The 26,979-nt window shown below is 44.5% G+C and overlaps 1 protein-coding gene across 5 annotated transcripts in view; it reads left to right on the top strand.

Annotated features, from left to right (window-relative positions):
- Positions 1 to 26,979, top strand: part of insc (INSC spindle orientation adaptor protein) — an 80,054-nt gene that overhangs the window by 43,507 nt on the left and 9,568 nt on the right. For 3 of the 5 annotated variants that reach the window (XM_082159679.1, XM_082159680.1, XM_082159681.1), the window contains exons 3-9: positions 958 to 1,300; positions 1,392 to 1,444; positions 1,512 to 1,635; positions 7,044 to 7,157; positions 16,408 to 16,533; positions 17,655 to 17,826; positions 26,497 to 26,675. In XM_082159679.1, the coding sequence (XP_082015805.1) occupies positions 958 to 1,300; positions 1,392 to 1,444; positions 1,512 to 1,635; positions 7,044 to 7,157; positions 16,408 to 16,533; positions 17,655 to 17,826; positions 26,497 to 26,675 (1,111 nt within the window). Of the gene's footprint in view, positions 1 to 954; positions 1,301 to 1,391; positions 1,445 to 1,511; positions 1,636 to 7,043; positions 7,158 to 16,407; positions 16,534 to 17,654; positions 17,827 to 26,496; positions 26,676 to 26,979 lie in introns of all 5 variants that reach the window. The other 2 variants (XM_082159677.1, XM_082159678.1) reach the window with 1 other exon arrangement.

The following is a 26,979-nucleotide window of genomic DNA, read 5'->3' as shown; positions in this document are numbered from 1 at the left end:
ACTTGATGGCTGCTCTGTCAAGTCTTTGTCATCGGTTAGGAACCTGGGTGTGCTCTTTGACATCAATCTTTCATTTGAAAGTCACGTGTCTAGTATCTGTAAAACCGCATTTTTCCATCTTAAAAATATATCTAAATTACGCCATATGCTGTCATTGACAAATGCGGAACAATTAGTTCATGCGTTCATGACCTCAAGGCTAGATTATTGTAATGCTCTACTGGGTGGTTGCCCTGCACGCTTAATAAACAAACTACAGCTGGTCCAAAACGCAGCAGCTCGAGTTCTTACCAGAACCAGGAAGTATGACCATATTAGCCCGGTTCTGTCAACACTGCACTGGCTCCCTATTAAACATCGCATACATTTTAAAATATTGCTGATTACTTACAAAGCACTAAATGGTTTAGCTCCGCAGTACTTGAGCGAGCTCTTAACGCATTATAGTCCTTCACGTCTTAGCAGGTCAGCAGGTGTGTAATGCCCTGATGTGGTGTGTGTCCGTCAGCAGGTGTGTATTGCCCTGATGTGGTGGTGTGTGTCCGTTAGCAAGTGTGTAATGCCCTGATGTGGTGTGTGTGTGTCCGTCAGCAGGTGTGTAATGCCCTGATGTGGTATGTGTTTCCCGTCAGCAGGTGTGTAATGCCCTGATGTGGTGTGTCCGTCAGCAGGTGTGTAATGCCCTGATGTGGTGGTGTGTTTCCGTCAGCAGGTGTGTAATGCCCTGATGTGGTATCTGTTTCCGTCAGCAGGTGTGTAATGCCCTGATGTGGTGGTGTGTGTCCGTCAGCAGGTGTGTAATGCCCTGATGTGGTGTGTGTGTGTCCGTCAGCAGGTGTGTAATGCCCTGATGTGGTGTGTGTGTCCGTCAGCAGGTGTGTAATGCTCTGATGTGGTGTGTGTGTGTCCGTCAGCAGGTGTGTAATGCCCTGATGTGGTGTGTGTGTTCGTCAGCAGGTGTGTGATACAGGTGGACTCTGTCCAGCGCTGGATGGAGGACTTGCGGCACATGACGGAGGTGGAGTGCATGTGTGTCCTGCAGTCGAAGCCCCTCGGTGTGGATGAAGATGCCCCAGGGGAGCTCATCGTGTCGGTGGGCGAGCAGGTGACCCGGGATAACCTGCAGGCGCTGCTGAAGAGGGCGCTGGTGGTCAGCACGGAGCTGGGCAAGATGTTCCAGCGGCTGGAGAAGCGGCGCTGGCAGCGGGTTCACAGCACGGCCCTCAGGGTCAGCGCTCACGTGCGCTCGCTCATCCAGGAGTACAGCACGGCCAGAAGTGCTCCAGCAGACATGCAGAAGGTGCAAGAACATGTCAAAACAAAAAGCCTTTAATCACATATAACAAACATATTTTACTAATGATATTGTATGTGCTCATCTCTCATGGCAGTATGAGAAATCGCTGCTGGAGAAGTGCATGGAGCTCAACGTCATTACTGAGAGGTGAAGAACACACCTTCTTTCATCGTCTTACAGATCATGTACATATCTGACACTTTTTACTTCTCAGGTGTCTTCATACTGAGGATGAATACTTCCTCAAATCCATGAAGGAGGCCATTCACGAGATCCTGACTGACGTCAGTGACTCCTTCAGCCATATGATTGACATGGCGCTGGCCAATGAGATTCAGGTAAGAGTGGCCTTTTACTACATGATCTTCATTGATCATTAGATTAACTGCTTTTACATTTGCTTCAGTTATTTTGGTTACAGCTTCAGTATTCATGAATTATTATTGAGTAATACAGTTTAATGGTTTTATGGAGTGAGTGCTAGTGAATCGTGGATCGGCGTTCACCATCTGTCCCGCGGAGGAAGACGTTGCCAGCCCCACTCCGGACTCAGAACTGGAAAAGGTTATAGTCTCGTCTCTCCGCTGGTCCTGCCCTCACCTGCGTCTCTGATGGTCCACCCAGCCTTCCTCTCCCACCTCCTCCACCTCTTCTGGCCCTGTCGCCACTGGTTCCCTTTAGTTCCTCGGCTCCTCCTCTGTTTGCTCCTCTATGCTGCACAGATGCGCCTCAGGTCTTCTTGTCTCCGGCTACACCTGTTCTGATCCCCTGGCTCCACCTCCAGCCACCGAACACCGTGGCCTGTTGACCAGTCGGCTCCACCTTGGCTCCTCCCTCCCTCAACTCCACCTGGGACTGTCGTCCTTACGGCTCCACCGGGCTCCCTCGTCCCTCTGGCTCTGCCTTGTTCAGTCATCGCTCTGCCTATGCCATGGACTTCTGCCTTCCCTCCAGCTTCGCCTCCCCTCTGGCACTTTGAGTCCCACCTGCTGCGCCTCAGTCCTCCGGCACCCTGGCTCTGCCTTGGCCTCCAGGACCTACAGCATCGCCCGGTCTCTGTGTCTCCTCAGCTTCGCTCTGACCCCTGACCCCCTGACACTCTGACCCCAACCTGGCTCCTCCAACATTGGGTTCTGCTGTGGGCCTTTGTCCTGGCAGTACACTGGGTTGTCAGGGATATGTTTAGTTCTGTTAGTTTCCTTATATTTAGGGCCCAAACCCTGAAAGGGCTTATTGTTTTCCTTAGGATACTACTTCTTCTTTTTCGTCAAGGTTTCAGGGGCTTTTGGTTCCCTTAAAATGCTCAAAAACTCTTGAAAATGTGCACACTGGTCAGAATCCGCGGCCATTAGGGCTAGGCCAAAGCTGGTACACGGGCGTGGTAGGGGGGCTCTACGGCGCCACCTAGAATGGGATCTGAAATCTTGGATGCATACAAGAACGTATTTGTATGAAACTCGGTACACATATAGTTCTCAACACGTCAAACTTTTAATAATATTCTTGAGTGTTTTTGAGGCTCTTAAAATGCTTCAAATTGCATTAAACTGGACACACACATCAGTGTTGTCAGCCAGTAGACATAGGCAAAGCCTTAGAAACAGGCATGGTGGAGGGGCTCAGTAGTGCCACCTTTTGACAAAAGTTGGGGTTTAGTCTTACCTACAGTCAGCAAACTCAGTACATACATTGTTCTCATCGAGCCGGACAACTTTCTTATTTACAGTCATTAGCTCTGACCAACAGGAAGTCAGATATTTTGTTTTGAATGTGGATTTTTTTCATAATCAGGCAATTTTTATCTGCTACGCCTAGGGACTTCATACGATTCACACCAAACTTTCTGAACATGGTGGCAAGACACTGAAGATGTTAAATTGTGAATGGATACTGGATATCTCAATCGGTGTTGCCATGGCGAGCATTTAAAATGATGACAAAAAGGGAAACATGAAGTGTCTCATATCATGACATAATCCTTTTATATTCTCCCACTTTAAGTGCATATTGGCTGTCGTGCACAGTCTCCCTAAAGCCTCCGGGGTGGCGGTGGCACCAGGGCTTGGGCCCGTCATCGCTGCTTGCAGCTATATTTTAGTTTGGTTTTGTGCTGTTCCTGTTTCCATGAGTTCCCAGTCATTGATAGTTTCCATGGTTGTTAAGAAATGCACACCTGATCACTGTTGTGTTTATTATCCTCCCCTGTGTTCAGTTCATTCAGTTCTTGGTTCAGTGTTGTTTATGCGGTTGTGTTTTACTGTGATTACTCTACTATCTCCTGCGTGCTCTTAGTTTATTGTAAAATAAAGTGTTTCTGTTGTATTCTCCTTGTTATTGTGTGCTCAGGTCCAGGGGAAAGATGGCGCCTGTGTGTTTGGCTGGCCGTCGGTCTCTCTCGTGTATATTTATATGGATATATTTATGGATGCTTATCTGGGCTTCAAATTGCTGCACATGTTTGGTCTATGACCGCCAGTCATTACTGAACATTCGTACCTCTTTTATGGACATGTATAAGCAGGATGTAGCGCACGTTTTTAATCAAACGTTCAGAAGCTTCACTACAGATACTCTGGAGTGTATACGCCAGTGGCCTCTCATCACTTCGCGGAAAAAACGCAGGAGGAAACATGGGAGTCGGGGTGGACGCATCATCAGATTGAAAGCGCATCTTCGAGCTGGGATCGATCTAAATCTGCATCGTATGTCGTGTTATGGCGGATATGTTGCCTGGCGACGGCGAGCGCTGGCTCAGCGGTGGCTTCAACCTATTATAGTGTTTAGTGACTATTTTTAAAAACTCATTCTCTGTGCGATGCCGGTCAGTTCCTGTCAGCGCATTTTCTAGTTTCGAAGCGCAGCTAGTTCATTTAGACTGGAATTGCCCTATCTTATTAGGGGTGATTTACCGTCCTCCACACTCACTACAGGACTTCATTCAGCAATTTACAGAATTCATTGGTAATATCACCACAACCTATGACCGTTTTTTATTGGTGGGTGATTTTAATATCCACGTTTGCTGTCAATCAAACTCCCTATCAAAGGATTTCGTCAGCCTCATTGAATCTTTTAACCTGGTCCAGTGGACTCCACTCCACTCTATAAATGACTCCACTCACATTCAGGGTCACATCTTGGACCTTGTACTTTCCTATGGGATAGCAATCAGTGATGTTGTTATATCTGATTTTATGATTTCGGACCATAAGCCGATATTATTTTCTACATCTCTACCTTGCATTTCTCACTCCACTATTGCAGATGTAAGACTGCCTCGGTCCTATTCCCCTCAGTTTGGATCTAATTTTAATGAGCACTTTATGAAATCCTCCTCACATTTGCTTTTGGATTCACCGCTATTGGACCTAGATGCCGACCAGCATCTCGGTCTGTTAAACTCTGCTTGGCTGAATGCCCTAAATGAAACTGCTCCGCTTAGGGCTTATAAACCTAAACCTAAATCTGAACCATGGCTCAACGCGGATATTCATCGACTAAGACAAGTTAGCAGAAAGGCTGAGCGCAAATGGAAAAAGGACAAGTTACATATTTCACTTCAGCTGTTTAAAGCCAGTTTGTCGACTTACCAGAATGCTGTAAAGTCGGCTAAAGCCACATACTTCCACTCTAGACCAAAGGTTTTATTCTCTGTTATAAACTCTGTTTTAAATCCTCCGGTCAATACAATGCTTGGTGCTTCTGATTAGCTATGTGAAAGCTTCTTGAGATTTTTCATCGACAAAATATCTAATCTGAGATGCAAAGCTAGCCCCTCTCAATCTGAACACTCTAGTCAGTTGTTGAATTCTGTTACCTGGGATACTTTTGAGCCAATCACTCTGAATCTCCTCAAAGAAATTATAGCAAATATGAAACCTTCGTCCTGCTCTCTCGACATCATTTCTCCTAAGTTTCTTAAATTAATTGTTGATTCAGCAGGGCCAGGATTGGTGTCATTTGTAAATAAGTGCCTCCTCATCGGCTCCATCCCTGCTGCCCTTAAGGTGGCCACGGTCACACCGTTACTCAAGAAGCCTTCACTGGATCCTGCCGTGCTAAATAACTTTCGTCCTATCTCTGCATTACCTTTTGTTTCGAAGGTGTTGGAAAAAGTTGTTCTTGACCAACTCCAGTTTTTCCTAAAGTGCAATGATATTTCTGAAAAATTTCAATCTGGTTTTAAGTCTGAATCTGCCCTGTTGAGAGTTTTAAATGACATCTATTTATCCACGGATACTGGTGACTCTGTGGCTCTTGTACTTTTAGATCTATCAGCAGCTTTTGATACTGTCGACCACTCTATTCTGTTATCCAGACTAGAGTATTATGTGGGGCTAAAAGGTATCGTCCTCCAGTGGTTCCAGTCTTATCTCTCGGATCGAACTTTCAGAGTAAAGTTAGGAAATTGTTCCTCTTCCATTGCGCATCTAACCTGTGGTCTTCCTCAAGGATCTATCTTAGCGCCATCTCTTTTCTCTCTCTATATGTTACCACTGGGCGGCATTCTAAGAAGACATAGGGTATCCTTTCACTGTTATGCAGACGATACACAAATGTATGTACCAATCAAGAGAAATTATCCTTCTGCCCTTTCATCATTACTAAGTTTGGGTAGATGAAGTTAAATTTTGGCTGGACCAAAAAAAAAAATGTTTAAATGAAAATAAGACCGAGATCATTGTCTTTGGGTCTACTGTTAATCCTCAGGCTGCCACCTTCGTCCTAGGCAGACTATCGGCTTTTAGATCATCTCGTGTACGTAACCTGGGCGTTCTACTAGATGAGTCTTTAAACTTTGATAAACAAATCTCCTCTGTAATAAGCTCTAGTTTTTACCAACTTCGTTTGCTGTCGAAAGTCAAACCCTTCCTTAATCACAAAACTCTTGAGATGGCTGTTAATGCCTTTATCTCCTCACGCTTAGACTATTGCAATTCACTTTACTGCGGTATTTCGAAAACTCAAATTGCTTGTCTTCAATTAATGCAAAATGCTGCTGCAAGATTCCTCTCAAATAGTCGAAAAAGTGACCATATCACTCCAATTCTGAGGTCCCTTCATTGGTTACCAATTAACTTCAGAATTGATTTTAAAATCCTTTTGTTTGTATATAAATCTCTATGCAGCCAAGCACCAAGCTACCTATCTGAATTGCTACAACCATACACTCCATTAAGAAGTCTGAGATCAAGCGATAAGAACCTGTTATTAGTCCCACATTCCAGACTCAAACGCAGAGGGGATCGAGCATTCGCTGTGGTTGGGCCCCGGCTGTGGAACAATTTGCCCCTAGAAATTAGGATAGCCCCTTCCGTGATTTCTTTTAAGTCACTTTTAAAAACGCACTTGTTTTCCTTGGCTTATAATTAAGGTTGGTTAGTTTTATTATTTCTCTATTGAGTCTGATGCTGTTTTTTTCTTTTTATTCTAAGTCTGATACTGCCATTTCTGTTTTATTATTGATGAGTCTGACACTATTTTTGCCATTTCTGTTTTCTTATTTTTTTATTTTAAGTCCGACAATGTTTCTGCTACTCCTGCTTAAGGTTGCTCTTAGATTTGCTGTATCTGTGCTGTGCTGTTATGCATTGTCTTAATCTTGTAGTTCTGTAAAGTACTTTGGTCAGTCAGTGGCTGTTATAAAATGTGCTATATAAATAAAATGAACTTGAACTTGAACTTGAACTCATTACAACAACTGTGTGTGACAATAGTGACATTTGTTCTCATTTTTTTTTTACAGATTCTGATCCGTCAGATTGAGGATTCGGATAATGTTTTTGCCATCAGCACTGCCATCAGTAACCTGCTGTCTTTAACTCAGGACGGGCCGCAGCTCTGCAGCATCATTGCTAAAGTACCACAACACATACACACACACACTCTCTCATGCACACACACACACACACACACACACACACACACACACACACACACACACACACACACACACACACACACACACACACACTCTCATGCACATATACACACTGCTCTCTCATGCACACACACACACACACACACGCACACATACACACACACACACGCGCATGCACACACGCACACACTGCTGTGATCATGTGATCGGCTCCTTCGGGATATCTCTCATCTTATGCAGTGTTTTCACTCCTTTGCATTTGTTCCCATTTTGTTTCACTTGATGCAAATGTGTTCCGGCTCAGCAGATCAGATGGAGATCGTGTGTGGTTGCACACACACACACACACACACACACACACACACACACACTGCTCTGTTCCGGCTCAGCAGATCAGATGGAGATCGTGTGTGGTTGTTTCAGGAGGATTCATGTCTGGGCCATTTCAGGGCACTAACTCTGTTTTACAAGTCATTCTTTTACAGATTTTGTTTAATTGGTTTGTTTACTCAGAGTATGTTTCTCATAGTGGTGAAGACCCTGGGCACTTATTCACTTATTTACACAAGTTGAAATCATATTTACATTATTATGCTTCAATAACATATTTCAAATCAACAATACAATTTATAGTTAGCTTGATAAAAACAATTTATTTTTAGCATGAAACTGGAGGGTTTGGTCTCCGGCTTCTTTACTGAGCTCAGCTTCATGTCCATTAGCCGTCTGGTTTTCCTGGTGTTTTTCTAATCGGATCGATACTGTCCCGTCCCATTAGCGGCGACAGTCGTGTCTTCTGGCTCTCTGCCTCGGCTGCGTCACGCGACTGTAAGAGGACTGACTGCCGGACGTTTACCAGCGCCGTCTGAAGGCATCGCTCACTTCTGTTTGCTGTGATTAGACAGATCCCGCGTTAAAGATCTGACAGCACTTTCTGTTTCATCTCCACTCGTTCTCACATTGATCATCAAATCCCTCAAACACAGTTCACATCATTTAACAGTTAACCCTTTCAAAACAGAAGTTTATTGAAGTGTGCTATTAGTATACTTCTTTTAAACTAATATAAGAATGTATACGTTCGACTTATAGCACAGAAATATATAGAGGTGTATACAGGGGCGTCGTAAAGGGGGGGTAAAGGGTACCGAGTACCCAGGGCCCGAGGCAGGGGGGGGCCCTTAGAAGTCAGTTTTCTATACATACATATATATGCACTAACATTTGTATAGCATTTATGTGCAAAACTAAACTTGTAGTTAGGCACTGGTTTGGTATAAAAAAAGTCATTTTCATGCTGTGCAGGGCCCCACCACCCCTCTCGAATCAATGTAAATGGTACGACCCGCAGTTCAGGTGCTTCTGCTGTGGACCTGCGGTCGGTGAATCAGTTGATGAGACAGGAGCTGGAGTGAGCCGTGATAGGAACTAGGAAGACAGGGGAAGAGTCATGTCTTTCCTTAAGAAAGGAAAATCAGGGGCTCAAAAACGAAAAGAAAAGAAGATTAAAGAGAGAAAGGCAAATGAGGGCAAGCAGTTGCTCACTCAGTTTTTTGAAAAGAAAGGTGAGCTCCAAATGCATCATCGAGCATTGACATTGTTTTAACATAAATATCTACTCCAGGTAGAATAGCATACATTTATGTTCGTACTCTATTTGAATTATATCTCAATACTTTATAGTATCACAACCTACATAGCGAGCAAACAATGTTTCTGGGTAAATAACGGAGTGAGAATCAGACGGAGGCGGAGCTGGGAGCTCAACACACTGCCACTCCAGGCAGCTGCGCAGCTTGTCTCCTCTTCTGCTGCAGTTCTCCCCAGAGTCAGAAGTTTACATGAAAACACTGTATATTTCCCTCCATTGTAAAATCTAACACCCGCGAAAACACAGATCGTTAGCGCCTATTTTACCGCAATGTTATGCAAATTAGCTCGCGCACGCTCTTACATTAAGTACAGGATTGTTCTCAGTTTAATGCACATCTTAATGATTGAAAATGACTTATTTTAAAAACGTAATTCAAAGACTGAATGTCTAGTTTGGCGGTTAGTGTACCCTGTGATTCTATAGTCTGCATTTATTTTAAACAGACAAATAATCATCAATTAACTTGTACTTTTGACAATAAAACAAAAATATATTAATCAGAGTGTGGCTTATTTTGTTTACATTTTAAGTGTTTTTATGATAAAAATGCAATACCCCACCCATTGGTATCACTATGGTATTTGGTACGGGGGCCCAGCAAGATGGTTTGTACCCAGGGCCCAAAATTTGGTGCTACGCCCCTGGGTGTATATATATAGTATAGTAAGTATGTTCACCGTGATTTTGCCAAGTTAGACATGTTCCCGGATCAACATATTTTGTTGATCCTGGAATAACATTCCTGTCCCAAAATGTAGTCCTAACCCTAACCCTATCCCTATCCCTAACCCTACCAATAACTCTTCCCTAAAATCAGAGGGAAATGATAGGTGAATAACACTGATGTTGAAGTAATTAAGTATTCTAAGTATACTTGGCTTGTAGTTGTGTTAACTCTTTTGATTGAGTAGCCTATTAAATACTCTGTTTTTTGGCATCCAGTACAATAGATTTGTTTGAAAATAATGATTTATAAAGGAAATAGATATGTTCCTCATTCTGAGTATGCTAATTTTTTACACTGTTTGTGTCGATAGGAATTTAATTCAAATCTACTTAAAGTACAGTTAAAGGTATATTTCAAGAATAAAAATTAATAAGAGACATAGTAGTATACTCAAAGTACAAAATAATATATAAATAGTAAATTATAAGTATGACTAGTAGTTTACCGAGTATAGGCTATTTTAAAGTGTACTTTCATAAACTAAATAATGTGCTACAAGTATTTAACTTGTAAACTGTCAGTATATCTATAAGTTCACTTGTTTAGTTACTTGTTTAGTTAAGTACAAAAGACAAACGTAGTTGTTTGGGGATATTTTGGGGATATTTAATTTAATTTTATCAATCAATAAATTCCTCTTGAAACAAACTTTGTTGTATTATTTTAATTTAATACTGTGAAGCTGCTTTGATACAATCTGTATTGTGAAAAGCGCTATACAAATAAACTTGACTTGACTTGACTTGACTTGACTTGTGTACTAACCTAACCCTTAAAGTATACGTGAAAGTATATCTTTATACACCTAAAAGTGGGCCAATATAGTCCCAAGCAGTATTGAAACAGTTTACTACTAGTAGTATACTTACTTCATAAAGAATGCTTAAAAATATACTTGAACTTTACGTAAGTATACATCATAAAATTAACTTAAAGTATACTTATTTTTTGTAAGGGAAAACCAAAATTGCGCTGAAAAATGGACATCCTTCCCCAACTAACTAAAAAAAGAATCACTACTGCTGTAGCCACAAAAGCATTCAGAAACACATCTCAACGGTTCATTTATTACAGATTGTAAGATGAAATAAAGAATCTATTAAAAAAATTCTGACAGCGAGAGTGACGCAAAGATCATGTTTTCCTTAAGATCATGTTTTGAGTGCAAACCTTCACGTGTACGTCAGTAAACGCAGAGAAGAGACCAGCAGCCGGCGTGTGTTTGTGCTGCAGACTGAGGCTCTCTAGCGTAACGCCGCGCGACACCAGAGTCACGACACATGATTACACTTATTCACATAATCGTAGTGGTTACATCGTCTCACAGCCATTCTCTCTGGAGTGGAGACGGGTTTATATCATCCACAGTCCTGGGTTAAAGGACACGGATCTGATGTCTGATTTCTGAGAATAGTCCACACACACACACACACACACACACACACACACACACTCGGATCGCCAGCCTGTGTACATGACCTAGACTACCAAACACTACACACACATGCAGTGTATGCAGAGGGGCGAATGGGTGGAGGGAAACCACACTGATAAGTATTTTGTTGGAAGAACCTGCAGACGTGCTTTTACGCAGAAGGTGAGGATCTCCTCACTGATGGTGGCACTGCTGTAGATGGTGTGTGACACAGAGTGGTCCGCGCAGGGCAGTTCTGCCAACTTTCCCTGGAGTTTCAGACTGGACCAGTACTGCATATTTTGGGCTCTTTGAATAGACAAGAGAGTCTGCCTTGATGTTCTAGGCTGGAGCAGGAGAACAGTGTTGTTACGGTGCAGTCTGGCTTCCACGATGACAGATGAGTCCTCTATGATTGCATCAGAGACCTCTACAGGTCGGCAGTGAGAGGTCCACTTCAGGTCAGTACCTGTCCTCCTGCATAGGACGCTATGCTGGAAGCTTCTGATGCAGGAGGCTGTCTTCGCCGCCCCATGCGTGCAGCACCTTCCGTCTTTTAAAATCCAGCAATAAGGATGCCCTGGCCATCTGCCTCACGCTGGCATCGTCACAGTTCAGCATGTTGGTGAGGTGAGACTGTCTCACATGCAGTGTGGAACTCCAAGCCCCCCATCCTGTTCTTCCTGGAAGATAAAACATCTTGTGGAATGTGTGTTGAGACAAAGCCATTTCCTAACCAAGTTTACAGTTTTGTTGTACTTTTTATGGAATATGGACATTTGCAAAAATATGGAAAAAGCTATGTCTCTTATTGCTTGCACTTTTAGAGTAACAGGAAGAGGTGAAGCGTCAATGAGATCCAGTCTGGTCATAAACTGATGTGCCATGTCAGTCACTTGCAGACTCCATTCTGTCCCATGTAAAACTTGTGACCCAGATAGTTGTAGGTCTCATGTCTAGTGTACACTCTGAGTGGCTGGTCTAAGATGATAAAGGAGGGGGGTTGGTCGCTCCTCCTCTCATAGAAAACTGCACATTTCCTGTGCTTTACTTGTAGGCCAGACCATGTCAGGAATCTGTCAGTGCATGACAACGTCACACACACACACACACACACACACACACACACACACACACACACACACACACACACACACACACACACACACACACACACACACACACACACACACAAATTGAAAACAGGTTCTATAGAAACTGTCTATAGAATCAGTATCTATAGAAATCTATAGATGTACCAAATTATTAATTGATGAACTATTAATATCCTTTGGATTAAATAATAGACTCATATTAAACTGAACAAGTAGTCTGAGTTTGATGTAATGGCTTTAAGAGAGGCAGTTACTGTGAATAAACGTTTATATAGATGAAACAGTTATTTTGTGTAGTGAAAAGGATACTCTGTGATTTTGTGTGTTGTACTAACTCAGTTGAAAACGTCTCGGGTTACGACTGTAACCCTTGTTCCCTGAGAAGGGAACGAGACACTGCGTTGATGACGACACTTTGGGGAATGCCCCCCAGCGCATGAATGAATCTAAGCCAATCGTGATTGGTGTTGCGTCATGACGTAACATGTGACGGCATATATGGAAGCTACAAAGGGACGCCGGCACACAACAGAGTTAGCTTCTGCGATGAAGCAAGTCACTCCCAGGCAGGGGAAGGCGTGACGAAGGGACGCAGTGTCTCTTTCCCTTCTCAGGGAACAAGGGTTACAGTCATAACCCGAGATGTTCCCTTTCGAGGGAACTCGCACTTCATTGATGACGGCACTTTAGGGAATGGGTACCGGCACACTTAGGACGAGAGCACTAGAGTGCCTGGCGTAGAAGGAATGTCCAGGCTATAAAATCTGATGAAAGTATGAGGGGTGACCCATCCTGCTGCATCACACACTTCTTGGATCGGGGCCCCTAAAAGGAGGGCTCTAGAGGACGCCTGGCTGAATGAGCCCTCACGGCCAAAGGTGAAGGCAAGCTGTGCACCTGATAGGCCATGGAGATAGCCTGACCTATACAGTTGCTGATGGTCTGTTTGGATGCTGGAAGCCCCTTCTTGGGCAACCCGAAGCACACCAGCAACTGATCTGACTTCCCCCATGAAGAAGACCTCTGGACATAAATCTTGAGAGCTCTGACAGGGCAGAGCAAATTTAGTCTCTCCTCATCCACCGTCACGTGAGGTGGAGGATGAAAAGCCTGCAGAACCGTAGGCCGTGCCAAATTAGATGGCACTTTAGGCACATAGCCCGGCCTGGGATTCAAGATAGCCTTAATGTCACCTGGAGCAAACTCCAGGCACTCAGGTGATATAGAGAGGGCCTGAAGATCTCCTACTCTCCTCAGAGAAGTAATGGCTAATAGAAAAGCTACCTTGAGGGAAAGGTTCTTGGCCTCAGCCGACTCCAAATGTTCGAAGGGGGCCACGACCAGCCTTTTAAAAACCACTGCAAGGTCCCATGTGGGAACTCTGGTACGAGTCGCAGGTCTCATCCTCAAGCCCCACGGAGGAAACGTTACGACCAGCTGATGTCTCCCCAGAGGCCCATCACCCAGAGGAGCGTGGAAAGCCGCAATGGCAGCCACGTACACCTTGAGTGTAGACGGGATAAGACCAGCCGGGAAGCGATCTTGGAGGAAATCTAGCACTGAAGCCACTGGGCAGTTAACTGGGTCCACCTCACGCTCTCTACATCAAACGGTGAAAACATTCCATTTTAGGCCGTACAGTTTCCTTCTGGAGGGAGCTCTAGCGCTGAGTATGGTCTCGACTACTCCTGCTGACAGGCCCCCTCAGGGGCCAGACCCACAGTTTCCATAGCACCGGGGTCTTTAGGGGATGACGCAGCGTTGGGGGAAAGATAACTCGCCAACCGCTCCTCCACCCGAGGCATCATCCCATAACCATTATCTCTCACCCCCACGATGTTACTGTAGTCAAGGACTGGAGGTTTGGACAGACGAGAGGTGTGTGGCACTATGGCAAAGAATGGTAGACCCCGGTGATGAGGTTGTTCTCTGTGCTGCAGGAAGCGCAAACAAAAAGCAAGTTGGACATGTACCTTTCACGTGGCCAACTGATGTTCAAACGGGTCACGGCACGAGAGACAATCTCGACCAGCTCCTCATATGCGGCGACATGAAGTGGCGAATCACCTCCAAAATCCCCGCCTTCGATGCTGAGCACATCCACTTCTGTGAACCCCATGATGTGAGCCGCTGCGCTGCCTCAGCGGACACGGGACACGCACCACGGGGAGCGCGAGCCTGGCCATCGTAACTGAAGATGGCCAGGCGGGAGTGCAGCACTCGCTCCTAAACAATACACACACAATTGGTGTGTGTCCCCAGCCATAATGTAACGAGGGCAGGGATGCACACACCGCTTGTATTCTTGACTCGCCATATTTTCGTTCTGATACAGTGTATATATAGTGCTTCAACAGTGGACAGACAACACCAAATTAGACAATACACAACAGAGAGCGCTTGCTGAAGAACAGAAAGCTAACGCTGTTGTGTGCCGGGGTCCCTTTGTAGCTTCCGTGTATGCCGTCACACGTTACGTCATGACGCAACACCAATCACGATTGGCTTAGATTCATTCATGCTTCAGAGGCGCTGCGTCCCCCCAACGTCCCCCAACGTTCACCAAAGTGTCATCATTAACGCAGTGTGAGTTCCCTCGAAAGAGAACAGTGCTCTTCTGCTGCTCAGTTTTGCTGTTAGAGAAGAGTGCTGCTGTTAGTAAAGAGTGCTGCTGTTAGTGAAGAGTGCTGCTGTTAGAGAAGAGTGCTGCTGTTAGTAAAGAGTGCTGCTGTCAGTGAAGAGTGCTGCTGTCAGTGAAGAGTGCTGCTGTTAGTGAAGAGTGCTGCTGTCAGTGAAGAGTGCTGCTGTTAGTGAAGAGTGCTGCTGTTAGTGAAGAGTGCTGCTGTTAGTGAAGAGTGCTGCTGTTAGTGAAGAGTGCTGCTGTTAGTGAAGAGTGCTGCTGTTAGTGAAGAGTGCTGTTGTTAGTGAAGAGTGCTGCTGTTAGTGAAGAGTGCTGCTGTTAGTGAAGAGTGCTGTTGTTAGTGAAGAGTGCTGCTGTTAGTGAAGAGTGCTGCTGTTAGTGAAGAGTGCTGCTGTTAGTAAAGAGTGCTGCTGTTAGTGAAGAGTGCTGCTGTTAGTGAAGAGTGCTGCTGTTAGTGAAGAGTGCTGCTGTTAGTGAAGAGTGCTGTTGTTAGTGAAGAGTGCTGCTGTTAGTGAAGAGTGCTGCTGTTAGTAAAGAGTGCTGCTGTTAGTGAAGAGTGCTGCTGTCAGTGAAGAGTGCTGCTGTCAGTGAAGAGTGCTGCTGTTAGTGAAGAGTGCTGCTGTCAGTAAAGAGTGCTGCTGTTAGTGAAGAGTGCTGCTGTTAGAGAAGAGTGCTGCTGTCAGTGAAGAGTGCTGCTGTTAGTGAAGAGTGCTGTTGTTAGTGAAGAGTGCTGCTGTTAGTAAAGAGTGCTGCTGTTAGTAAAGAGTGCTGCTGTTAGTAAAGAGTGCTGCTGTTAGTAAAGAGTGCTGCTGTTAGTAAAGAGTGCTGCTGTCAGTGAAGAGTGCTGCTGTCAGTGAAGAGTGCTGCTGTTAGTGAAGAGTGCTGCTGTCAGTGAAGAGTGCTGCTGTCAGTGAAGAGTGCTGCTGTCAGTGAAGAGTGCTGCTGTCAGTGAAGAGTGCTGCTGTCAGTGAAGAGTGCTGCTGTCAGTGAAGAGTGCTGCTGTCAGTGAAGAGTGCTGCTGTTAGTAAAGAGTGCTGCTGTCAGTGAAGAGTGCTGCTGTTAGTAAAGAGTGCTGCTGTCAGTGAAGAGTGCTGCTGTAAGGTGAAGAGTGCTGCTGTTAGTGAAGAGTGCTGCTGTTAGAGAAGAGTGCTGCTGTTAGTAAAGAGTGCTGCTGTTAGTGAAGAGTGCTGCTGTTAGTGAAGAGTGCTGCTGTTAGTAAAGAGTGCTGCTGTTAGAGAAGAGTGCTGCTGTCAGGGAAGAGTGCTGCTGTTAGAGAAGAGTGCTGCTGTCAGTGAAGAGTGCTGCTGTTAGTGAAGAGTGCTGCTGTTAGTAAAGAGTGCTGCTGTTAGTGAAGAGTGCTGCTGTTAGTGAAGAGTGCTGCTGTTAGTGAAGAGTGCTGCTGTTAGTAAAGAGTGCTGCTGTTAGTGAAGAGTGCTGCTGTTAGTGAAGAGTGCTGCTGTTAGTGAAGAGTGCTGCTGTTAGAGAAGAGTGCTGCTGTCAGTGAAGAGTGCTGCTGTTAGAGAAGAGTGCTGCTGTTAGAGAAGAGTGCTGCTGTCAGTGAAGAGTGCTGCTGTTAGTAAAGAGTGCTGCTGTTAGTGAAGAGTGCTGCTGTTAGTGAAGAGTGCTGCTGTTAGTAAAGAGTGCTGCTGTTAGTAAAGAGTGCTGTTGTGCTCCACAGGAGGGCGCTGTGGTGGCGCTGCTGAAGATCTGCCGGCAGGACTGCTTCAGCTCTCTGTACGCACACGCGCTCAGGACCCTCGCCTCCATCTGCTGTGTGGAGGACGGCATCAGCCAGCTGGAAGAGGTATCGTTTCCCAGCATGCACAGCACAGGAAACCACCCAGATGTGTTCGCAGACTCTCAGTCAGCTGAAAACACACTGGATGAGAGTGTAAGCCTGTACTAAAATAACTGAAATATAAATTTAATTAATAACAACTATGTGGACATATTTATATAAAAGACAAAAAAAAACTTTAATTAAAATTAAAATGGGAAATCAATAATACTAAAATAACAGCTCAAAAGATAACTGTATCTGACTGAAGTTATGAATATAACTGACACTAGTAATGACTGCTAATGTTTCAAAGATGTTTGAGTCGTTTTTATGCCACTAAACACCCAAAAAGAATACTATATCTATCTATCTATCTATATATATATATATATGTGTGTGTGTGTGTATACACTCTTCTATGTATATATGTAGTATATATATAGTGTTTTAAGCGCATAGGAAGACATTTTTTCTAAGCTGTAATTGTCTGTATCTTTAAAAAGAAAGCTATTTTGTGATCAGGTAGAGGATTGAACTGTATCTGATATGGTGTGTTATTCTCCCTGCTCTCTGTTTGAGTCATGTGTTTCTCAGTTTGTGTAACAGCGCCACCATGTGGTGATGGATTATATAGCAGAACTGCATTCTGAATCTGAAGTCTCAGCTCAGAAACACCACGAGTTACATTCAGTTTGATCTCCTCATCGATCAAAATAATAAATGTCTCATATACTCCATAAATATCTGTACTATGTACAGTTTATAAGACTTGACATTGTGCTATTATATGTTTCATATACTTTTACTATTATTCTCATACTATTATGACTTATACTCATATATATATATATATATATACTGATACTAGATTTGTTGAAATCTCATATACTGCCATAAATGCTTTCCTATTCTCTGTTCTTTATTTTAATCACGAATGACTGAATAGCCTTATGAAAACAGTGTGATGACTGTGATAATTGGTTTGTTTTCCTCTCTGGTCTGTCCGGTCGCTGCCATGATGTTTATCAGATTGGTCATGTAGAGCCTGAGAATGTTTATGGTGACACAGAGTTTCTGTTGAGCTGTGTCAGATGTGTGGTAGACTTGTGTTGAGGTCAGCTGTGGTGTGTGTATGTGTGCATCAGGTGGACGGGATCCTGTGTCTGGCAGAGATCCTGACGGACGGCGCATGTGCGGAGGCGACGCGAGCGGAGGCGGCGGCGGTCATGGCTCAGATCACCTCTCCTCATCACAGCTCCACACAACACCTCACCAGCTTCCTGGAGAGCATGCAGGACATCGTCACAGCCCTCATCAGTGAGTGCTGCACCATATCACACATACCATCAGCCCTCATCAGTGAGTGGTGCACCATATCACACACACCATCAGCCCTCATCAGTGAGTGGTGCACCATATCACACACACCATCAGCCCTCATCAGTGAGTGCTGCACCATATCACACATACCATCAGCCCTCATCAGTGAGTGGTGCACCATATCACACATACCATCAGCCCTCATCAGTGAGTGCTGCACCATATCACACATACCATCAGCCCTCATCAGTGAGTGCTGCACCATATCACACATACCATCAGCCCTCATCAGTGAGTGCTGCACCATATCACACATACCATCAGCCCTCATCAGTGAGTGCTGCACCATATCACACATACCATCAGCCCTCATCAGTGAGTGCTGCACCATATCACACATACCATCAGCCCTCATCAGTGAGTGCTGCACCATATCACACATACCATCAGCCCTCATCAGTGAGTGCTGCACCATATCACACACACCATCAGCCCTCATCAGTGAGTGCTGCACCATATCACACATACCATCAGCCCTCATCAGTGAGTGCTGCACCATATCACACATATCATCAGCCCTCATCAGTGAGTGCTGCACCATATCACACATATCATCAGCCCTCATCAGTGAGTGGTGCACCATATCACACATACCATTAGCCCTCATCAGTGAGTGGTGCACCATATCACACATACCATCAGCCCTCATCAGTGAGTGCTGCACCATATCACATATATCATCAGCCCTCATCAGTGAGTGCTGCACCATATCACACATATCATCAGCCCTCATCAGTGAGTGCTGCACCATATCACACATACCATCAGCCCTCATCAGTGAGTGCTGCACCATATCACACATACCATTAGCCCTCATCAGTGAGTGGTGCACCATATCACACATACCATTAGCCCTCATCAGTGAGTGGTGCACCATATCACACATACCATCAGCCCTCATCAGTGAGTGCTGCACCATATCACACATACCATTAGCCCTCATCAGTGAGTGCTGCACCATATCACATATATCATCAGCCCTCATCAGTGAGTGCTGCACCATATCACACATACCATCAGCCCTCATCAGTGAGTGGTGCACCATATCACACATACCATCAGCCCTCATCAGTGAGTGCTGCACCATATCACACATACCATCAGCCCTCATCAGTGAGTGCTGCACCATATCACATATATCATCAGCCCTCATCAGTGAGTGCTGCACCATATCACATATATCATCAGCCCTCATCAGTGAGTGCTGCACCATATCACACATACCATCAGCCCTCATCAGTGAGTGCTGCACCATATCACACATATCATCAGCCCTCATCAGTGAGTGCTGCACCATATCACACATACCATCAGCCCTCATCAGTGAGTGCTGCACCATATCACACATACCATCAGCCCTCATCAGTGAGTGCTGCACCATATCACACATACCATCAGCCCTCATCAGTGAGTAGTGCACCATATCACACATATCATCAGCCCTCATCAGTGAGTGCTGCACCATATCACACATACCATCAGCCCTCATCAGTGAGTGCTGCACCATATCACACATACCATCAGCCCTCATCAGTGAGTGCTGCACCATATCACACACACCATCAGCCCTCATCAGTGAGTGCTGCACCATATCACACATATCATCAGCCCTCATCAGTGAGTGCTGCACCATATCACACATACCATCAGCCCTCATCAGTGAGTGCTGCACCATATCACACATACCATCAGCCCTCATCAGTGAGTGCTGCACCATATCACACACACCATCAGCCCTCATCAGTGAGTGCTGCACCATATCACACATATCATCAGCCCTCATCAGTGAGTGCTGCACCATATCACACACACCATCAGCCCTCATCAGTGAGTGCTGCACCATATCACACATACCATCAGCCCTCATCAGTGAGTGCTGCACCATATCACACATACCATCAGCCGTCATCAGTGAGTGCTGCACCATATCACACATACCATCAGCCCTCATCAGTGAGTGCTGCACCATATCACATATATCATCAGCCCTCATCAGTGAGTGGTGCACCATATCACACATACCATCAGCCCTCATCAGTGAGTGCTGCACCATATCACACATACCATCAGCCCTCATCAGTGAGTGGTGCACCATATCACACATACCATCAGCCCTCATCAGTGAGTGCTGCACCATATCACACATACCATCAGCCCTCATCAGTGAGTGGTGCACCATATCACACATACCATCAGCCCTCATCAGTGAGTGCTGCACCATATCACACACACCATCAGCCCTCATCAGTGAGTGCTGCACCATATCACACATACCATCAGCCCTCATCAGTGAGTGCTGCACCATATCACACATACCATCAGCCCTCATCAGTGAGTGCTGCACCATATCACATATATCATCAGCCCTCATCAGTGAGTGCTGCACCATATCACACATACCATCAGCCCTCATCAGTGAGTGCTGCACCATATCACACATATCATCAGCCCTCATCAGTGAGTGGTGCACCATATCACACATACCATCAGCCCTCACCAGTGAGTGCTGCACCATATCACATATATCATCAGCCCTCATCAGTGAGTGCTGCACCATATCACACATACCATCAGCCCTCATCAGTGAGTGCTGCACCATATCACACATACCATCAGCCCTCATCAGTGAGTGCTGCACCATATCACACATATCATCAGCCCTCATCAGTGAGTGCTGCACCATATCACACATACCATCAGCCCTCATCAGTGAGTGCTGCACCATATCACACACACCATCAGCCCTCACCAGTGAGTGCTGCACCATATCACACATACCATCAGCCCTCATCAGTGAGTGCTGCACCATATCACACATACCATCAGCCCTCATCAGTGAGTGCTGCACCATATCACACACACCATCAGCCCTCATCAGTGAGTGCTGCACCATATCACACACACCATCAGCCCTCACCAGTGAGTGCTGCACCATATCACACATACCATCAGCCCTCATCAGTGAGTGCTGCACCATATCACACATACCATCAGCCCTCATCAGTGAGTGCTGCACCATATCACACATACCATCAGCCCTCATCAGTGAGTGCTGCACCATATCACACATACCATCAGCCCTCATCAGTGAGTGCTGCACCATATCACACATACCATCAGCCCTCATCAGTGAGTGCTGCACCATATCACACATATCATCAGCCCTCATCAGTGAGTGCTGCACCATATCACACATACCATCAGCCCTCATCAGTGAGTGCTGCACCATATCACACACACCATCAGCCCTCATCAGTGAGTGCTGCACCATATCACACACACCATCAGCCCTCATCAGTGAGTGCTGCACCATATCACACATACCATCAGCCCTCATCAGTGAGTGCTGCACCATATCACACATATCATCAGCCCTCATCAGTGAGTGCTGCACCATATCACACATACCATCAGCCCTCATCAGTGAGTGCTGCACCATATCACACATACCATCAGCCCTCATCAGTGAGTGCTGCACCATATCACACATACCATCAGCCCTCATCAGTGAGTGCTGCACCATATCACACATACCATCAGCCCTCATCAGTGAGTGCTGCACCATATCACATATATCATCAGCCCTCATCAGTGTCGCTTTACACCCTATCGAATATATCACATAAAGATATGCACGTTTAAAAAATCAAATCCGAACTCTTAGCGCTTCCACTTGTGTGATGAGAGATGACACGTTCAAGGTGCGACTGGTTCCAGTGGCCTAATCCATGCACAGCTTTAAAAAAAAATCACAAAGCGTTTTGTGATTGTTTTGTATGAAATATTGAACTGTTTAAATAAGTGTTTTGGCACACCAGGCCGTGTGGCGCTACTCACTGTTCTAAAATCGGTTCAACAAAAGCGCATTTACTTGGATTTTTTTTCCTGATAACAGCGGAATCACCTTAAAATACTCTGCAGTTTTTGGTCGTACAGATAAGAGAACGTCATCCTTCAAAACTGTAAAAGGTCTACTTTTATTTATGTATAGTCAAAATAACAACAAAACGTTGTTTTTGCTTCTGTAAAATAAAGAATGCGTTTTCTGCTGCCTTGGTCTCCCTGAACTGCACGTCACTAATGAACCGAAACTCTTTCACTGTAAAAAAAAATAAAACCGGAAAATGTACTGGTAATTTTCTGCCAGGACATTATCCAGTCATTTTACAGTAATGTCCTTTAATCTTAAAACACAACAAAATGCAATGCATAATTCAGAATACAGGTAAAACACCTGTAAAAAAGAAACCAATACGGAATATTTATATATTTATACAGTATACAGTGCACTGTGTCCTGTTATTTATATTTTACAGTGTGGGCTACTTGCCTCAGTCACAATAAGAAATATGTCTATAGAAAGTTTAAAATGTAAACAAATATTCTCTGATTTTATACTCTGTATGAAACCAACGAAAGTACAGAGGTAATCTGCTCAAACTTGGCTGTTAATAATGTGTATGAACGCTTCCCTATGAGGAAAGGCACAAGAGTCAAAATCTCCCTCTGTATTACTTACAAAGTGCACCCTGGACTTGAGATTCTGCCTGATGGAGTCACGTCGAGCATTTCCTCTGATTCCAGGACAGGAACAGTGACCTCTGGTGTTACTCTAGAGCAGGGATGGGAAACTTCGGTCCAGGAGGGCCACTGTCCTACAGAGTTTAGCTCCAACCCTAATCAAACACACCTGAACAAGCTAATCAAGGTCCTCAGGATTACTAGAAAATTACAGGCAGGTGATTTTTCAGGGTTGGAGCTAAACTCTGCAGGACAGCGGCCCTCCAGGACCGAAGTTGCCCATCCCTGCTCTAGAGTCAGTAGATGTGCTCTGAGAGGAAACTTTGACCTTTGACCTCTGGTGTTGACCTTTGACCTCTGGTGTTACTCTGGCCTCAGTAGATGTGCTCTGAGAGGGAACTTTGACCTTTGACCTCTGGTGTTGACCTTTGACCTCTGGTGTTACTCTAGCCTCAGTAGATGTGCTCTGAGAGGGAACTTTGACCTTTGACCTCTGCTGTTGACCTTTGACCTCTGGTGTACTCTAGAGTCAGTAGATGTGCTCTGATAGGATGAAACTTTGACCTTTGGTGTTGACCTTTGACCTCTGGTGTTACTCTAGCGTCAGTAGATGTGCTCTGAGAGGAAACTTTGACCTTTGACCTCTGGTGTTGACTTTTGACCTCTGGTGTTACTCTAGCCTCAGTATATGTGCTCTAAGAGGAAACTTTGACCTTTGACCTCAGGTGTTGACCTTTGACCTCTGGTGTTACTCGAGTCAGTAGATGTGCTCTGATAGGATGAAACTTTGCAAGTACCCCCGTTAGTGTTGTCACGGTACCAAAATTTCAGTATTCGGTACCGATACCAGTGAAAATCCACGGTTCTCGGTACCAATTTCGGTACCAAAGCTTAATTTAGATTAAATTTACATAATATTAAAGTGTATATCACAAAGATGGAAACTGTAGTATTAAAAACACTTTACAATAAGATTCCATTTGTTAGATAACATTAGATAAAATGACCTAACAAAAAAAACAATAGATATACTGTCGCAATTATTCTCCTTTAGGGGTTAATTTAAAAATACATTTTTAAAATCAAAAGTTAACATTATTTCTGTTAACATTATTTAATGCACAATGAATGAAGTGAACAAACATGACCAATCAAGTGTTTTGTATTAAATAACATTCACAAACATTAATTAATGTTGTAAAAATATATTGTTCACTCAATGTGTTATGTTAGATAACACATTAAGTGATGTTAATGAAGGGTATCTTATTGTAGCATTACCAAACTATACAGGAGATAAAATGTTTTATTTGACTTGACTATACTTTTATTTAATCCAAAACTGTATTCATATTTAACTCTAAAAGGGCTTTTTAAACCTGCTAAGAGTTATCCAGCCAAGAATAAGACTAGAACTGCTTTTATGACGGACTGATATTAATGACGGCTTTTTATTTCTCATCTCCATAAATATATCTAGTAGTAAAGCTAATGCAAGGGCTAGAAATCAATTAATAGGCCTATGTCACACTTCCTCGTCGTCATGGAGAGCGCAGTTCGCACAAGCGTTTGTACTCCCGTGGCGTCTGTCGTTGCTATGCATCCATGAACGCACATGGAAAAGCGAGCGCGCCGCTTCTATTATGAGCGCGCTTGCCGCGCGCCATTTGAAATAACGTATCTGCACGCGCAAAAACATCAGCACCACATCAGCAGCAGCACCGCCGATCGCCATCAGCGCTTTTATGAAGGACGCAACTGCACGCGCTTCGGGCATGCACGCGCATCAAGTACCGGGTTTGAGAAAACCTGGTACCGTGACGTTTAAAAAAAATGAGTACCGACTTGGTACCGAAGTACCGGGTCTTTTGACAACACTAACCCCCGTATAAAGTATTTAACACTGCAGCGTTGCAAGGATGCCAGTGGACTTGCATTACCGGACTTTAGGCTTTATCATTGGGCTTTCACATTACGTCCTCTTACAGTATGGTCGAATCCTGGCTCTGTTGTATCTTGGTAATCGATTGAATTTAATCTGGCTTTACCTTATAGACAACAGGATTTGATTCATTGCAACTTTCCGTTGAAGAGCGTGAAGCTGCATTTTGGCCCAATAGCCTATCCTCTTTCTACCTGGCGGGCGGCTTCAGAGTTCTCCCGCGATGACCATAAATGGCTTTCTCATTCTCCATTATTTCATAATCATAGTCTTCTATCGGGTAATAAACCTTTTGTGTTCTCAGACTGGAGTGATAGAGGGATTCATGTTTTGGCTGATGTTTGGGGGGACAATGGTTTACGCATGTTTAATGATCTACGTGCAGAATATAATTTACCAGGCACTTCATTTATCTTTTATCTGCGCCTGAGATCTGAAATGTGCACATATGGGGTTCCTTGGGGTTCTAGTATCCCCTGTCTTACTCTGCATAAGTTGCTCACTTCATATGGAAATACAAGGGGGATGGTTTCGTCATTGGACCTGTTGTTTTTGGAGGCTTCTTATAAAAGATTGCCTGTTTTTCACAAACCAAAATATTATGTTACTCAGATCTCAACCCCTAAGACAGCCATATAGCTCACATCTCACATAAACACCATCAGCTCCACTCTCACACCCATCTCACATAAACACCATCAGCTCCACTCTCACACCCATCTCACGTAAACACCATCAGCTCCACTCTCATACCCATCTCACATAAACACGATCAGCTCCACTCTCACACCCATCTCACATAAACACCATCAGCTCCACTCTCACACCCATCTCACATAAACACCATCAGCTCCACTCTCACACCCATCTCACATAAACACCATCAGCTCCACTCTCACACCCATCTCACATAAACACCATCAGCTCCACTCTCACACCCATCTCACATAAACACCATCAGCTCTACTCTCACACCCATCTCACATAAACACCACCCGCTCCACTCTCATACCAGCTAAAGCACCTCCCATCAGCAGATGCCCTGTGTCGGCGCTGACCCCCTGCCTTAGGTTGCCCCCTGTTTGGCCAAAGAGGATCTTACCCGTCGTTGAGAAATCACCTTGTACATACTGGTAACTGCTCTTTCCTATTACGAGATCTTTGACAGTTTTCTTCCACAGAATCAGGTGTTTTCTGGAGCTTAGTGAAGGCACATTCAAGATCCACCAGAGCCATTGGGTTTGCTTACTAGTGTTAACACAAGGAGACAGGTTAATAACAGCAATATTTAATCACTAAAATCCATTAAACATCTTCAAATCAGCAAAATCTCAGTGAATTTAGTTAGTACAACATCCATTCAGTGTGCTGCATTTGTAACTGGAGCCATCAGCCACCAGCTTAACACATATTTGGCAGAAATTACAAATAAACATAATTTTTTATATATTTTTACTTATATATATTCTACTCATATTTGTTGGAGTCATTGTCCGTAATTTTACATCAACCTGTATTTATCCATTCACTTGGACATAGTGTTCCTTTTTGAAGCTGAAATCGACATGTATCCTCCATGTGATCCAGTCTGGGACAAAAGATCCAAATGTCCCTCCTTTTTGAATATTGCACATTTAAACAATATAAACATCCAATGATGGTAAGGCCTTTCAAAACTCTCTTTTGGGAAAAACAGTGACTGAAATCAGCGCCACTTGGTCAGATAGAATGAACAAATGCACACCTTCTGTACTTGTACAGTTTTACTTATTCAAACAGAATCAAATAACATTGGAAAAAGAGATCCAAACGATGGCAAGTTATAGCTGATCCAGCAACAGCTGTAGGTGAGTGCTCTTATGAAACTCAATGAAACATGCTGTATTATTGGTAAAGAATTACAACAATAACAATAAAATCTGGTTTTGTTTATCTAAAATGTGGTTTCAGTTATTACTTTTTGATTTGTGTTTCAGAGCCAGCTGGATTAACATGGGGTTTAATACAACTTATTTCAGAATTAGTTTTTTATTGTTGAGATGAGTTTTCTGGAACCTGCGCTCTAGAAGAATGGCTTGGTTTTAAATGTCATTGGGATTGAGTTGTGCTAGCCAGTAGTTGAAGCTCGTGTTGTGTGTGTGCAGGTCTGTGTGCGAGCGCGTCCTGCGGTGAAGTGTTTCTGTTGGCCTCGGCAGCGCTGGCCAACATCACGTTCTTCGACAGCATGGCCTGTGAGATCCTCCTGCAGCTCAACGCCGTTCCCATCCTTCTGCAGGCCTGCAGAGACCGCCAGCGCGTTGACACGCCGTACTCCAAAGACCAGGTGCACACACACACACACACACACACCTGCAGAGACCGCCAGCGTGTCGACACACCGTACTCCAAAGACCAGGTGCACACACACACACACACCTGCAGAGACCGCCAGCACTTCGACACGCCGTACTCCAAAGACCAGGTGCACACACACACACACACACACACACACACACACACACACACACACACACACACACACACACACACACACTCACACACTCACACACACACACACACACACACACACTCACACACACCTGCAGAGACTACCAGCACGTCGACACGCAGTACTCCAAAGACCAGGT

The sequence above is a fragment of the Leuciscus leuciscus genome (genome assembly GCF_965113295.1).
Source record: "Leuciscus leuciscus genome assembly, chromosome: 25".
Lineage (NCBI taxonomy): Eukaryota > Metazoa > Chordata > Actinopteri > Cypriniformes > Leuciscidae > Leuciscus > Leuciscus leuciscus.
The sequence above is the reverse complement of the archived record's forward strand: the minus strand, read 5'-3'. Positions and strand labels throughout refer to the sequence as shown.